Raw genomic sequence first — 16,538 nt, 5'->3', positions numbered from 1 at the left:
TTTTTCAAGGGGTTTGATAAACAGCAAATGTGTGCTCATTCTCTTCATTTGTAGTTTGTTGCCATCACACACTTATTGATCTGTCCATCCACACTGCCACAGCATGCCCTGCCAGCTGGTTTGTGTGCTGCTGATTCCAGATCCTTCCCTTGCTTCGGTGGCACCTCCATCACGTGATGGTTGAGGGGTTTCCATGCTCCCTACATCAGTTTACATTTATATATGTTTTTAATTAGTGGATGAAAGGTTTAGAAATCTTGACTCCCAAATGTGAGCATTATCACTTCTTCTACTAAGTAAGTGTTTCTGGTCAAGTCACTTAACCTATAGTCCTCATCTGCTTAGAGAGATGCTACAGTAACCAGCATTTTCTAAAGAAAATAGATCAAGCTAGATAACGATAAAATAAATTTAATAGTACTCCTTTTAGTACTTCTGTTTCAAAGGAGTATTTTGAGAATTATTGTTGATGTTGTTCTTTGATCTTGGATGAAAGATGCTTTAGAAATGTAAAATATCTTTGTTTTTTGTCATCTCAGTGGCTGTGAAATTTTTCTCAGAAATGAAATTTTGGAAAACACATGCAGAAGGTTTCAGTGTAGACTTGGTTGTTTAATTTTTTTTTAGTAGACTTTCAGAAAAAAAAAAGTGACTGGGTTGTTTGTGATTACACATAGCACAGTGTGTCAGTGGAGATGTAGGTAATCTGGATTTCTTCATGCAACTTCCCTCATTTTGACATCATATTCCAGTGCTACTAAAAAAATAATAAAATTACAAGTAACATGTTGTGATTTTGAGGGTGGTTTGGCGCCCTTCCTGCCCACTCTGTGTGTTGCCATCATTCTCACAGGATCGCATTTTTATTTCTAACCCTACATGCGGAGCCAGTCGGACTCTGGAACTGAGACAGATTTAGGCCCTAAGAAGTGCTGGAACAGAAGCTTTGCCACCTCTCATCTCTGGCCCAGGGCAGTGGTCGACTTAATGTCTTTGCATTTGATTTCAGAACATTCTGACAAAGACCTGCAAGCAGCCTCTTCCCTGCCAGCAGAGAAATGGGTGAAAATCCTGTTAAAAATGGCAGAGGGAGTAGTTGTAAGTCAATGAGGTGCCTACATTTGGTCTATTTGTAATTTTTGGACGACTCATTTCTTTTGAAAATCAGCTTCTGAGTGAACCCTTTCCCAAGCGTAAGGCTGCACCTTTAACTTTTTGGAAGGTCTGTTTCTGGGGAAAAAAAATAAACAACATTAGTAATGTTTTTGTCTGGGGAATTTTAGGGGGATTTTTTTGTCAAACTGAAGTTTTCAGGCTCTGTAACGTACTGCTTGCTAAAAGGCACACTCTACAATGCATTAAGTACAACAGAATATTCCTTTGCAGGATTCCCTTTGTTGCAGACATTATTTATGACATTTTAGTCAATATTTGCATGGCAGACTGTCCAAAATTATTTTGTTTTAGGCACATCACTGATAACTGGACCCATACTCTTTATCATTCTTTTACATTCATTAGTCACTCTGTAGTGTTTTTAACATTTTAAAACACTCATGCAATTCAAAGGAAAATAGATTTCAGCCAAAACGCCTTCAAAATTATCTTTTTTCCTTTGAGTTATTCAGCGATTTTTAACACTTCATATGTTTGATGTTTTTTTCTTTAGTCTCAGCAAGGCAAAGTTTTTGCAGGCTTTGACTATGCTAAAGATAGGATTTTGATAGAAAAAAAAAGTGAGGTAAACTGAACTTAATGTGAAAATGTTATCAGACGTGGTGTAAGGTGTAGTCAGCCAAAAAACCTGGCTATTTGCCTTCTGTGTAAAAGGTAATTTAAAAAAAAAATTACAACAAAACTAATTAGCAGATATTCTAATGCAAGAAAATGTTGCTGTTAGTAAAGTTTCTTCAATATGCCAGAAAGCAGATGGTGGCAATGGAATAGCGTTTTCTTTTGCCAGCTTTTCTATATGCTTTCTAAACCTGCAAGAGCTTTTGCTATTCAGTATTCAAATTTCTGACACTCTATGATCTTTTTCATCTTAAAACAGAAATAGAAACTGAAACTTAAAAATGTAATCAAGTCAAGCTGTCTGTTCATCAGATCATAACCATGGCTTTAAAAGTTTGATTAAAATTTCGTCTACGCAGTGTAGTTACGGGTTTGGAGAGCTCTGGACTTTTCTGGTTTTAAATTCCTTCCTCAAAATATGGATTTGCAGCATTGGGACCAAGTGAAAATGGATTTTAGGATGCATTTTCAGAGACAACACGTTATGCTGAATATTTTTTCAGGGGGCCAACTATATATACACCCAACTCTTTCCTGTATTTATAGTGATCCACTGTCCTTTGCGGTGTAGATATAATTCTGTTCCTCCATGATTTATGGTGGTTGGCCCTCAGATTTTGCTGTAACTTGTGCCGAGCCTGCAGGATGTTACTTCTCTCCAAGTTTTAACTTTCTCTTCCACTTGCATGGCTTACAAACACAGCAGAAACACAGACCAAGTAGGCTGCCTACCAAAAGGCTGCTTTTTTTTCTGCCCGAGTCTGTGGTGTTGATGCCAACATGATACTGATGCAACAAAACACGTCCCGATTTTTATGGTAATTCTCAGTTCTCCTTCGCAGTCTACAATATTGTGAGAGTAGAAACAGATCCACAGAGCAACAGTCAGTGGCAATTCTTTGTGGGCAGAACCCTCTGACTTTACACTTGGAGAAAGGCTTCGGGCTGATGGCAATATTTCTGCAATTATTTTGGGGGGGAAAAAAGGCAAAAGGAAAGGAGGAAGGGAAAAAAAAGGAGCTATCAAGCAGCTTTTTCTGCTGTATAATTTTATATATCTGTGTATTTTTGCCAGCAGTTTAATTTTGTATATAGCTTAAGAAAACCTGAAATGGAAATTCTTCACATGCCACGTTGAACTCCTCGCAGTGCACAGAACAAGGAAAAGACATCTGCCAGAAAAAAAAAAAAAAAAGAAAAAAAAATTTGGCCACTACTACCAAATATGTACTTAAGAGGGACTGAAATGGGAGCCAAGAGGAAAAGTGTCAGGTACATCAAAATAAAAGAGTTGTGGAAACGGGACTGCAAGTGTAGATCCACAATAAAAAAATAGTACCTAAACTTTGCTTAGACTGCCTCATCTGTAACTTCTTATTAATCTGCTATTGACAGAATCTCCATGGAATATTAATTCATCTTTTGTTTACTTCTTAAATAGCCACACATATTTTTATCATCGACATCGTTTTTCCTTCTGTGAAATAGAATAATCCTGAGTAGGGAAAATGGGCCCATTCTTTGAGATATTAGTTCTTTTTAAGTACTCTTCACTCTGTTGGATGTACAGATTCCTAGTGGAGTTTTCAGTTGATCACAGGAAAATTTTACACTTGTCCTTTTGAGGAAAGAGAAGCGGGAGAGATTGAAAAAGGAGGAGGTTGGGGCTCGTGCCCAGTTTGTTGGTGTGGTGAAGGTTTTTCTTTGTTTTTGCTAGCTGATGAAACCTGGAATGGCTGAGGCTGTGGAGAGACCTTGGGAACAGGCACGGACTGAAATGTAGGAGCACTCTGATGCTCTCCACGAACAGCGTGGTTATCCGTGTGCTGTTAGAATGGCCAGCTCTGGACAGCAGTTTGTGAAGCATGTGCTCGTTGTCAAGGGCTTATTTGGCTTTCTGATAGAGGGCAGTTTTGGAAAAAAATCTGCTCTGGAAAATCTAGAGATCCTCCTTGGGCATGACCTTGCAGCACGGCGCGTCTTGGCCGGAGGAAAGGCGCCAGCTCGCCAGCTCCTGCTCGGGATAAAGGATGAGGATGGGCACTGACGCCAATAGCCTGGGAATACGCAGCTCCCCGCCCAGGGTCCCATAAGGATGAGTTTGTCACAATAAATAAATAACAAGGGGATGGTGGGGGATAGAGATTAATTGGGTGGCTGTACAACCGCCAATGGAGTCTCACCATATGGTGGACATAATCCTGCTTTGCTGATGGTGGTTTTCTCACCAGGGTAAAAGCACACAAAAGCAGAATGGAGGGTCTTTGACCAAAGCTACCAGATCTGCCCATCGCACAGGCTCATCTCCACTTGCCTTTGTAGATGAAGTCGGGCATTGCAAAACCAGCTCTTTAGTCGCCCTAAATACTACTGTTGTTATTGTTAAACTGAGATAGAAAATACTCTGGAGAGAGATGGTTTCTTGTTTTTCAAAATAACTAATGAGAAAAAGAAAGGCAAGTGAAACAGAAGCCGAGAGTGACTGGAAATATCCCCTTCTAGGTGACTTTGGATCCACTCTACCAAGTAATTTTCTACATAATGCAGTTGAAGGCTTCCTAAGTGGGCTCTGCCATTGCCATTGTAATGGCTGCTTTGGTGGGAGGGAGACTTTATTATCCAGAGCTCAAGAGCCCGGCCCTGTGCTTTTTACTCCTGTTAGTAACTGTGCCTCTCAAGGTAAATCACTTAACCTCTATGTGCCTCCTTCATCCCCACATAAAGCGGGCATAGTTATGCTCACCTTTCCCACAGAGGTGTTGTAAAGCTTAGTTTAATGTTAATAAGCTGTTTTAATTTTCAGGATAAAAGGATGTTCTATAAATATACATTAGAAGTAATAATAGTTTTAATGTATGCCATTATTTTATAACAGTGCTTTTCTAGTTTTAGAATTTTTTTAGTGGTTTGAAATTATTACAGGATCAGTTTTTGTTAATTAAAGATTGACATTCGGGCAAAATTTGTTGAATTGTTCTATAAATCCAGGTCCATGTGCACTGAGCATGCCCAGAGCTGAGCTCACCTGCACTTTGGGATCATCAGGACGGCCCTTTGGCTTTTAAAACAACTCTTTGATGCATGTGCTCAGAAGTTTGATGGCTTCTAAATAGAATGGTTCAAATATTTCAAAGCACTTGAGATTCGTATAGTGTGAAGCAATTTAAAATTATTGTACTGCAATTAATTTTAAATAACTGAGCACTGCATATGTCTAGAAACCCGTACAGATCCAAATGGAAGCTCTCTAAAAATTGAAATGATTCAATAAATTTAAATCACTCTGAAGAAATGGATGTAAGTACTGTAAATCATTTTGTGAGGGGGATAAGCAAATTTTTTGCAAGTGAATCTGAGGGTAGAGACTCTAATTAGATTTTTTATTTTGGGGTTTATGATGATGAAATGTAGGTTAATATATATTTCCTAGGGATATGAGGGCAGCTCTTGTTGATCCATATGGTTTCTTGTAGCTCTTACATAGGCTGCTTTTTTTTATTTCCCAAGATTACAGAAACTTAGCAATCCAACTTTGCACATATTTTTTTTCCATTACAAATATCTTTCCCTCCAAATCTGTATAAAAAGACATGAGAAAAATATTGGTCCACAGCTAGAAATGCCAAGTGTATTTTTAAATGCAGCTAAAAAAATCCTGCAGAATTAAAACCCTGTGCGGCATGGAAGCTCACATTTTGTGGAGTTGGGCTGCTCAATCAATATGAATTTTTATATGCCTCCATCACTGATTCAGGTACAACCTGTATCTGCAGGTACCAAAGTGGATTATTGCCTGATAGCTGTTCGTTAGCTGAGAGCATGTTCTCTCTCCTTCCCTTACAGATGTATTAGAAAGATGCTATCTCGTTGTAGGGAGGCTGCTAAAAATATTGATGCGAGACCTATTGGAAAGTAATGTCATTTCCATTGGCTCCAGCTCAGCTCCAGGAAAATCCACGTGCGGCTTCCTCCTCCTGCCGTCGCGCCGCGCGGCTGCGTGCGGCTCCCTGTGCCGTGAGCCCAGCTCTATCCCAGCTCTAGGGGTGCAGTTCTTCCCCAGTGCCGGGGCCAGAAATGAGGACTTGGTGCTACCGTCCTGACCCTTCCATTTTACTGTGTCCCCAACAGCACAGGAAAAATGGGACAGCCTGGTCCCTCCTCGTGCAAGCGCCCGGCTCCGCTCTTGGAGCGCTTCATCCGGAGACATGGCCACCTCTTGGCAAAGGGGTCCTGAGGGTCTGGCTGCTGGTGTTGGGGTGTCCCAGGTCCCTAGGGTGGGAAGAGCCCTTGGTGGCCGAGGGAGCCCCTCTGCCAGGCTATTCCTGGTCATTGTGCGCTGAGGAGGGAAATTATTTCTGGATTTGCTCCATGGCTGGTGGGCTCTTCCTGGCTGGAGGAGCCACAGAAAGCGAGAGGGGCCCCTCAGCAGGGTCTTCCTTAAGGCCTTACCTTACTTTTAGACAGTTGTCATTATCTTTGTCTAAAGGTCATGGCTAAATTGAATAAAAGGAAAGCTGTGTGTTCCTGTCGATGCACAATGGCAGTATTGACTTTCGTAATCCAGTTTGCTGAGGGGTGAGAGAATTAAATTAGATATCTAAGCACAGAAATTGAGAGCCTTTGAAAACAAAGATAAGGAGACAGCCTGTATTTTCCTTTTCCTGGGAGCTCTGGGCTCAAGATTTTGCAGGTGTGTCATCTGATCCATGGCTTGCATCGATCAAAACTGTGCCAATGCATATTTAATTAGCAAGGGGACCCTGGATGCATTATGGCCATCATCCCTATATTGAATGGACTGTCAGACTTTCTGAATGCCTCCCCACCCCCCCGCTTCGTTGTTTGGGGAGCTTCTGCATTTTGTCTGAGCAGCTAAAAGTTTCTTTGTTTTTAGCTGGTGATGCATACAGCACCACTGAGGAGAATACAAACAAGTAAAGTCCTAAAGTGTTTATTTTGTCTAGGAAAAAGGGCTGAACCAATTTGAATCCTTTGGGTAACGGATTTTTGTATCTCTTGGAATTAAAAAAACACAGTCGCACGATGTTTACTTTAAGAATATTTTATTATAACAAATAAAATCTGTGCTGTGGGATTTCTTAAGGAAGCCTTTGATGACAATTTGAATTAAGTCAAAATTAACGTTTGCTACTGCAAAGGAATAAATAGAAAATGTTCCAGAAATGAATCAGTAAGCAGGAATCAAAGGCTGTAAACTGTTTTAAAAACAAACATTTAGAAGTGAATCAAATACTTGTTTGTAATATCAAGGAACAAATATGGGAATACACAGATTCCCCACATTCTAGGCTATCACACGATAGCAGTAAATCATTTATGGGCTTGTGAGAACAAAGAAAGTTGATTTAAAATGAAACCATTTTGATACTGCTTTAGGGTCTCACAGCCTCTCGGTGAAGTTTTGCGTTCTTATTCCTAGAGAGGAGGGAAGTGAGGGGGAATTTCTGCAGCCAAAAAAAAAGTTAGGCGGGGAGTTGTGGAGATCTTTGTTTGCGTCCACCTTGGTACAAAGCCGGCCCAGCAGACAGAGTGTTGCCTGATAAACAGATGTAATACACAAAGTCTGCTTACAATACCGAGCAACAGACTGTGGGCACATGTTTTGGGCTCATTCAAACTCATCAGCATAGTCTAGCTGGCTGTTTTGTTGCTAGTCTGCTTACGGGGTAGCTTAGGAGCGTCTTACTGGTGAAGTAACAAGGAGGGTTTTTTTGCCACAAAAGTTTTGTGGCAGGGGCTGATGGGAAAATCATTTGCATACATCTTGTTACAAAGGCTGACTACTTCCTGGCTTAGACAAAGTGTTGCCTGATAAACAGACTTAACACACAAATGTCTGTCTGGAATAAACAACAGCAAGCTTTGATTTACATTTCCATTATCAAAGATAATCTCTTTCCCAGTGTACAGGAATTAAGAGTCCTCGCCTTATAAAAAAGAAAAAACAGGCTGGCACCACAGGGATTTTACCAGTGCAGAACCTCGTTGGGGAGCCGTGGGGATAGAGTGCAAGGGTATGGAATCAAACTGGGAATCTGGTGCTGGCGTGTACATGTGCGATGGTGAGGTAGATGATAATGAAGCACTTTGAACTCCCTATAAAAGTTGACTTGAAAGCAATGGCTGGAGTAAAATGGAGAGCCAGGCCTTCCTTTAAAGAAATCCTAGTAGCCACCAAAATCGCCGTAAATAATAATTGTAGCATATATGGAGTGACCCCTATGTGTTTATATTATAATGTATAATGAAGGGAAAGTGAGTGTAAAAAAGCCCCAGTCCTGGTGCTGGTTTCTGTTTGTAAATCCTTTAAGCTCACCACATAAGATTGTATATAAAAGAGTATGATTTCAACTTTTTTTTTTTTTTTTATGTATATAAATCTTTGGTAGAATCCATGCCCAAAATTATAGATGAAAAATTTATTGCATGAACACAACCCAGCCATATAAATTTTTTATTACAAATAGGGCTCTGAAACTTGAATAAAATATGTCAGTTTATTATACAGTATTCCCCCCACCCCCAAAACACGATATGAATGGAAAATTTAACTTGTGCACTTCTGAGGTGCTCCTGTGAGGTGCTGGGCTGGTGGTGGAGGAGAGGAACCTGCTGTATTTCACTGCAGAGCAGGCTCAGCATGGGCAGTGGCGGTGCTGCCCTGCTCATCTGGCATCACTGGCCATTTTTTTTCCTGCACTACATGGGGATCACCTTTACTGTTTCCAGGATAGATGTGTCTGCACCTGTGGTAGCTCACGGGCTGCTCAGAGGCTCAGGGCTGCTCAGAGGCTCAGGTTCTGCTGGGGAGCTGCTCTAGAGAGGTAAAAAATGATCTTGGCACGCACTCACTGGGTCTGTGCAAACCAGCAGACAATGAGGAGGGTCACTGCCACCCCAGTGAATTCCAGGCTGGATTCAGCCTGCCCTGGAAAACACGGCGTGTTTTTGGGAGTGCTCCACAAAGTGTCCTGTCACTCCCCAGTCAGGTGGCCATGGAGTGGTTTAGCAATTGGAAGTGCCATGGCACTCAAAAGAGGCTTTTTTGGTGGAGGAGTGCAACAACACTTCACTGTCTGTGTCACGGTCTACAAAAAAGAACAACATTGTCAGTCTGTTGACATTGGTCCTGTCCACGGGCCAGACTTTCCTGGGAAGGTTTTATTCTTTCCAAACAATGGAGCGCTCCCTTCCAGTGCCGCCAGCCCTGCTTCCATGCAGCCGCCGTGCAGCCCAGCTGGAGCTGTGCTCCTGCTGCAGCTGAAAAGGAAAACTGCAGCCTGAAAAGTCCAGAGCTTCCGTCCCGGAGCTGGAGGTCCCTGCCTGTGTAGGGTTTGGGATCAGGCAGATCTGGGGCTGGGTCCTGCTGAGGTAGCATATGCTTAAGGAACAGATCCAAAGAGGAACAGAGAATAGAGACATGAGAGGAAATGCTACTTTGAAAAACTAGCCTGTTTTGTTATTTGCGTATTTTTTTTCCTTTATCCCTTAATCATAATTGATTCTTGGAAGTGGAGAGTAAAATAGCTTCAACATGGTTTTTTGATCCTGTTTGCCATGGTTGTGGTTGATACCAGATCCCCTTGAGCTTCTCTTGACCAGTAACCTTGAGCCCAGTGCACAGACTCACTCAAACCCCAGCTAGCTCAGGGTTAAAAATTCCAGCCACTAACTTTTCTCTAACTAAAAAAAACCCCAAATAAAACCCATTGTGCTATTCAAGGTTAAGCTTCCTTAAACATAAAACTAGATTCCTTGGTGATTTTTTTTTTTTTAATCAGCAATCTTAATAGTGGTTCCTCACTATAATATTTCCAACTCCATCTGAAATCATTTAAATCCTCCCCTTAATAACATGCACTTTATTGTAATATACAGATTCTTTGGCTTCCTACCAGCCTTAGCTTAAGGCACCAATGAAACTCGTTGCCGCAGGGGGCCGTGGATTCAAGAGGGGCTCGCATCTACTGTATATTTTGTTTTGTATGTTTTCCAATGGCTCTAATTATTGCAGGTGGTAGAATTTAACTGGCAGTGTTGTTGCTAAAGAAAATAGGCATAAAGTGTATACTGTTTTGCAGAGTGGCTATCAAATATATAGAAAAGAGAAAATCAAATGAATTGTTAAACTGCTCTATAGTAAGTGATTTTATTGATTTAATGCAAATGCTTATGAAAACGATCTTCCATTTATATCAATTATGTATGGGCAAAAATTAATTTATTCCTCCGGTCACCTGTTTGGCTAACTGACTCAGCAGGACAGACATTCCCCCTCCTGTTGTAGCCGAGCCCGCAAAACACTGAACGTTCAGAAAACTGGAATTTGAAAGTTTCCATGTGCAAAACAACAAAAAAGCCCCGACAGGAGTTAGTGCCAACTGCTGAAAAAGCAGAGAGCGAGTGGTGGAGGCTGAGCAAGACTCCCTCGTCCTAGGCAAGACTGTAAAACACAACGGCTCTGATTTTGCCAATCCCTTAACCATGTGGCGGCACATTTATATGTGCCGGATCATCTGCGGCATCTGAATAAAATCAGGGAAGCAAAATTCTGCATATAAACATTTTGGCTAAGTGCCTCAACTCAGTCTTCTTATCTGGGGTTTCCACAAGATGCCACCTTGCATAACAATGCTGAGCACACGCTTGCCCAGTCCATGTTTTCGGTAGCCTCCCGTGATCCCCACCGCAGGATTGAGTGGCTTTAATTCTACCTCGTCCTGTGTTTTACTGCCCTGTGCCTCTCCACAAAGAATAGTGCTTAAAGCTGTGTTGTCTTTTCCTGGGAAATTAATATTTAATTTCAGCAGAAGGGGCGGGTTGCGGGGAAGCAGAATTAGGGAAAAACGCTATCGTGGTGATGAAGGGAGAAAGTTAAAGATTCGGCGTGCAAACAAACGTCCTACGGCCAGTGGAGCCCCTCTTGTGCCACCAGCCTTGGTGTTGGAAAAACAGCACTCGAGGCAGACAAAAGTACTTTGTTTGTTCCTCCCAAGCCAGGAGCAGCTCGGGCTGTGTGTGCTGCCCACCGGCTGCAGGGCTGTGCTGGAGCCAAGGTGCCAGCGCCGAGCCCGGCTCCCGCGGCCGCCACCGCGGCCCTGGCTCGTTCCAAATTTTAGGGAAGGGAAACATGCTCCCAGTCCCACATTTCAGCAGGAACTTCTCCAAATCTATGAATTTTTGTGGAATTCCGAGCCTACTTGAAACATAAAGCCCAAACTCTGATTGAGCCATGGCTGGCTGGAGGGAAAGTAAAACCTAAAAAATAAGCAAAAGGCCAATGCCCGCCCTGTAAAATGAAATCCGTTGAATGTTGACTTTGAACGTTAACTAAATATTTTACATTCCTAATATTTTACCTTTGTTTCTACCTTTGCGGTATCGGAAACGCGAAACTTCTTGCCAAAATCCAGAATACAACAGCACTGTGCGTGTTACCCCCATAGTGATCTGCTGGCACTGATTTCAGCTTCAGGGAGAGATTATTCAGTAGATCAATATTTAAAACAAAACTGCAGAAGTGAGGATTTTTTTTTTCCCCATTAGCTTCATATTAAAAATAATAAATACAAAAGAGAGGAAATGGATTGTGGGACATACTGGGTATATATATCACTTTTTAGGGGAATTTAATTGATTTTAAATAGAAGTATCATGACTGAAGCTTTCTTTGCTAAATATTCTGAGTGGTTATATTCTGAAATTCATCAAGTTTTGTTTTGTGGGTGCCTTTTTTTACTTGTAGTTTTTAATTTATACAAGATTGTCCTCTAAGCTTCTGAATGATACCTAAAGCAGACAGTCAGCAGGTAAAAATATAATTTGAATATTTAAAATAGGCATTTTCTTTATAGTGCTCTGCGGTAATTAAAATCTTCATTTGCTTAAAAGCAAGGAACCTTTTTAAAGCAATAAATTAGCATTGCTTGACCCAAGGTCACTAGTAGTACTGCTTCTTCCAGCACTATTAATACCTCAAAGAAAAAGAAGGGGTGGTGTTATGACTCCGTTGCAATAGAAGTAAGATTTTCAATTTAATCACAGTTAAGTGTCGTGACCTTTTGATCTTGCATTGACTTCTCACTGAAATGTGGTCAAATTTCAGACAGCTCGTTCCAAACTTTGCAAAGTCAAGGTGAAGCCAGAAAATGGGTTTGCCACAATGAGGGGTGGTGTTGAGGCTTGAGCAAGCGGTTTCATCACCTAAGTTTTGTTCCACAGCAAAAACTTTTTCTACAGGATCAATAAATTACAGAACAATTTCTGGGGGAAGGAAAAAAAATGTATTAATTGCAAAAAACCAGTTATTTGAGGGATTTCTTTAAAAATATTTTTTCCCACAGGTAAAGGGACTTTTTTTTCCAGTCCATAGTGACAGAAATAATTAAGAAGGAAAATACTGTTTGACTAAAGCTTCTACTAAGAATAATTTTTGGACCAAAGAGCGATCATCTTCACATAGAGTTAATAACGTGTAAAAAATGCAAAACGCTCGTATTTACACACACCCTTTTATAGGTCATTTTATTATTTTAGGCAAATAAATTTTGCTCGTTGGAGAGTGTTAGCTGGGAGGTTGTGGGATTATTTACACAAGTTCTAAAGCAGGTCATCCAGTATCTGGACTCACTTATCCCACTGCAAATCACCACCAGCACCGAGCATTTTAGGGATCTTGTGGTGCTGTAACCACTGTGAAAGCACGCCAAAAAAAAATCAGCTCTTCCCTCAGTTTTGCAGATTTTGTTCCAGAAATGTGTAGCCAACAATCTCCCCGACTATGTAGGGTTGCTAAGTTACCTTTCTATGCCTGCTTGGAGATATGTTTTGAGACTTTACTATGTGTTGGAGTAAGGCTCTGGTTTGTATACAACATAGAGGCTGCATTATAAAAAAACATGTAGGAGAGTCATTTAAATATGCCTTCTTTAAAAAGAAGGATTCTCAAAGCTTAATTTATGCCAACACACACACCCCAAGCACTCTGTGTAGTGCCACAAACAAGATTCCCTTTTTTTAATTTTTTCTTTTTATTTTTTTCTTTTTTTCTGGCTAGCTAACATATTACCTAGGCACAGGACTTTTGCATTATCATGTCCTAGTGCAACACTCCTGTCCTCAGTTTGTACTCTCAGCCTTTTGAGGAAGTCTGGCGCCTCTGATCTATTTTCCACAGCAGACCCTGTAATTTTTGGCTGTATTTTATGTTTTTCAGATTCAAGTCAATCTGAAAGTCCCAGCCAGCCAAGTGAAGCTGATATTAAGGACCAGCCAGAAAATGGTAAGTTCTTACCTGCTGCTCCTGCTTTGGGATATTAAAACAGCCCATATTTATAAAGATTTTTTTTTTCCCCATGTCTAATATAAAAAGATGATTCAGAATAATTGACATGGGTTGGCTACAAATAGGTTGTGCACTCTCCTCATAGTTAAAATGCTACTGCTTCACTAATCTAAGGTAGCATTTCTTTGTCCAGTCCTGGAGAGACCCTTTTTTTTTTTCCCCTTTAAAATTAATTTTAATTAGGAGATGCCATTAAAGAGCCTGCTGTATGCAACCCTTATCCTTATTCCTCCATAGCAAAGGCTTTCAGCCCCTTTGGCCTAGAGTCATGACCTTTAGGGGAGCAGATGCAACAGGAAAACAGATCAGGGAGGTTCAGCTACAGCTCCTTGGTGCTTCTCTCCGTGTTCTCCAGTGGCAGTGGCTGCAGTGGAAGCATTGGAAGAACTGGCACTTTTGGGGAAACTCATATTCTCTGCACCAGGACAGATTCAAAGTGGAAGCAATGGCTTCTGCTGGACCAATGGCTTGCTTTGTGAAGCAGCCTGGAAAAAGAGAATCATTCAATAATAGTGGATTTCTGTGGATTTCTGTATGGGAAAAGATGACTGTGTGTAATGGAACAGCTTCTCTTCCTTTTTGTGTTTAGCTAAGGTAGACCTCAACAATTTTTGTTGGCCCATGGGCAACTGAATTTTGTTTTATTACATATATTTAGGACTTAGAATAAGTGATGATTATTATTAGTAGTTTTTCTTGACTTCTTTTATCTGTAACCAGAACTTTTTTTTTGGTAAGACCCAAATGTAGATTGTGTTATCCATTGTACTTGAGGTCTACTCTACAGGAAAGAATTTGTGTAAAGGGTTTATGCCTCTGAAGCCCTGTCACCATTTCTGGGATGTGTAAATCCCTGTAGAAATACTGTATCTGTAGTAATACACGTGTGATTTCCCTTTCACAGAGCAATAACTGTTTTGCCTTAAACCCCCCTACAAGGGACAGTGAGGCTGAGGGTCTTCATCTGGACTGCTTTGGGGTTAGAGTTTAATATTAAGGGAAGAAGAAGACGTTTAGGTTCATAAAAACCTTTGAACAAGCAGCATGATTCATAGGACATGGAACATAGGGCTCATTGGGCTGCTGAGATTTTGGCTATTTGGGCTCCTGTGTTTTCGTCCCATTAGATATGAAAGGTTTCATATTTTGATAGATTTTGTGCTGTTCATCTCTAAACATACCATCTTAAAAACATGGTTGTTGTTTCTGAAAGACAGCGCCTAATTTCCCTTATCAATCCTGTTCACAGAAATTCTAAATTGTAGCCAAAGGATTGCAAGGTTAAGAGAAGAACTGACTAAACTGTGATTTTTGTTCTGCCAATTCTGCTATTTTTTTTTTATGGGGAATATGTTGCCTGTGTTTATTAAATCATATTTTAATTTAGAATGTATTAGGCACCAAGCATGTTATTATTTCATGTTTAGATAATATTCTTTCTCAGCTATTAAAGCACAGTTCATCTTACCCTGCAGTTTCTTAGTCTTTAACAAAGCTTGCTACTCAAGAACTGCCCCGAAAAGCAGCAATGTCAGTGTTTAATAATGTAGAATCTGTAAAAGCCTAGTGAAATGAAATATCTCTGATTTGGAGCCTGAGTCTTCTTTGTAAAACAATCTTTTAGCGAATTCTTGGAACTTTGCTGCTGACCTGCAAAAGGTACTTTTTTTAATTTTTTTTTTTTTTTTAATAAACAGGAAAAGGTTTTTCTCTTTTTTTTTTTCTCAGTTTTACTAAAGGGTATTTTTTCCCCCACCACAGCAGCAGCAGCAGCCTCCTCACTGGCTCTGCACCCTCTGCAGTGCGTGTGTGGGAGATTTTCTAAGCCAGAGTGTTGGCCCTGAAGGGCTCCTTCCCCCCGGGCAGGCTGAGCTCATTCCCAGCACACACAGCCCCCAGCTCCGGGGTACCCAGCATAGATCAACACAAATCTGCAGCTCTTATCTCCTGGACGTGAGGATGAAAGCAAAACTGCAGCCTTTAGAAAATGAAAAACTGCACGCACAGGAACGGACACAATAAATCATATTAACTGCGTTGTTCTACACTTGCTGTAGACCCACTTCCACAGGGCCTGATCCAAATCCCTCAGGAGTCAATGGGAGGCTCGTAATTGATTTTACTGAGAGTGGGAATGAGCCCACACAGAGAAGAAAAAAATTTTTTTAATTATTTTTTTTCTTTTTTTCTTTTTTCTTTTTTTTTTTTTTTTTTTGAGTCGAAGAAAAAATAGAATCGTGAATAATCTCATTCCCACTGATGCCAACAGTGGAGTGACCAGATTGAGGGCAGATTTGGAAGCATTTTTGCATGTGTTTCTGGAAGGCACAAAGAAGTGTATCGATTCAGGGCTGCCTTTTCCATGCATGCATTCCTTCATTTTAAAAAAATAAATCTTTAAAGGCCTTGTGAGGGTTATACAGCCTCTCTACTTGCCTGTTAATATCCTTTCTGTTCCACTCCATAAATTCTAGAGCTATTTATTATACACATATATTTTGCATACCTTGAGTAATGTAGGTTCAGAAGGGTCAACTATACGGCCCTGAAAAAGAAGGCCTCCTACTACAGATTTTAATTTATCATCCTAAATTGTATGTGTTGTTTTGCAAAGCCTGTGTGCCTAACCTTCATTGAAGTGAAGTTCATGGGAAAAAAAAAGCTTTTTTTTTTTAGAACCACTCCTGTTTTTTTTTCTAGTGGGCTTTGCTGGTTCATTTTCTGGAGCAGGATCATCACAGATAGGGAAGGTGGTGACATCTTCTGCTCTTAGTGGTGGCTTCAACACCAACTCTGGCCTTTCCCTCAGCCTTCATTAAGACAGAATAGTTTCCAGGCAGTCATCCAGTCACCAGGGCAAATATTTAACAGAAATATTAAGCATTTAATTCTTTCTAAAGACAGAGATGCAGCGTGATGGCCATGAAAGGGAAACATGCAGGCAAGACAGGACTTGTTGGTGCATGGACGGTTCAAGGTCCAGATGTTTTGTGCTGGAGCTGGGGGTAAAACCAACACAGGGTGTGCTGCTCTGTCACCATGGGAAACAGCTTTTTGGGGACAGGCAGAAAATCCAGAATTCCTCTGCTTATTATATGGGTGAGGAAATTTGCAGGAGCAATAATGAAAGAGGCCAGCGACTTCATCTGAAAGGCAAGAACATTTTTTGATGCCCTGATATTTTGCTCAAACGAGGGTTTTTTTCTGACCAGCTGGGTGGAACACCCATGTGGAAAATTCCCCACTTTTGTAGTTGCCTAGTGGTATGTAAAAGCTTCATTTCAGTTGGCACCACAAAGTGATTTTGCAATTCACCCAATCAAAAAAAAAAACAAAAAAAAAAAGAAAAGAAAAGGGGGTTATTGATTTTAAATCTTGT

General features: G+C 40.7%; 1 protein-coding gene across 12 annotated transcripts in view; it reads left to right on the top strand.

Annotated features, from left to right (window-relative positions):
• The window catches only part of NFIA (nuclear factor I A), a 242,298-nt gene that overhangs the window by 122,012 nt on the left and 103,748 nt on the right, over nucleotides 1-16,538 (top strand). For all 12 annotated transcript variants that reach the window (XM_066556114.1, XM_066556112.1, XM_066556113.1 and 9 more), the window contains exon 3: nucleotides 13,031-13,096. In XM_066556114.1, the coding sequence (XP_066412211.1) occupies nucleotides 13,031-13,096 (66 nt within the window). The remainder of the gene's footprint in view (nucleotides 1-13,030; nucleotides 13,097-16,538) is intronic.

The sequence above is a fragment of the Molothrus aeneus genome, chromosome 9 (genome assembly GCF_037042795.1).
Source record: "Molothrus aeneus isolate 106 chromosome 9, BPBGC_Maene_1.0, whole genome shotgun sequence".
NCBI classification, from domain to species: Eukaryota; Metazoa; Chordata; class Aves; order Passeriformes; family Icteridae; genus Molothrus; species Molothrus aeneus.
Note: the sequence above shows the minus strand (reverse complement) of the source record. Positions and strands in the feature narration are given on the sequence as shown.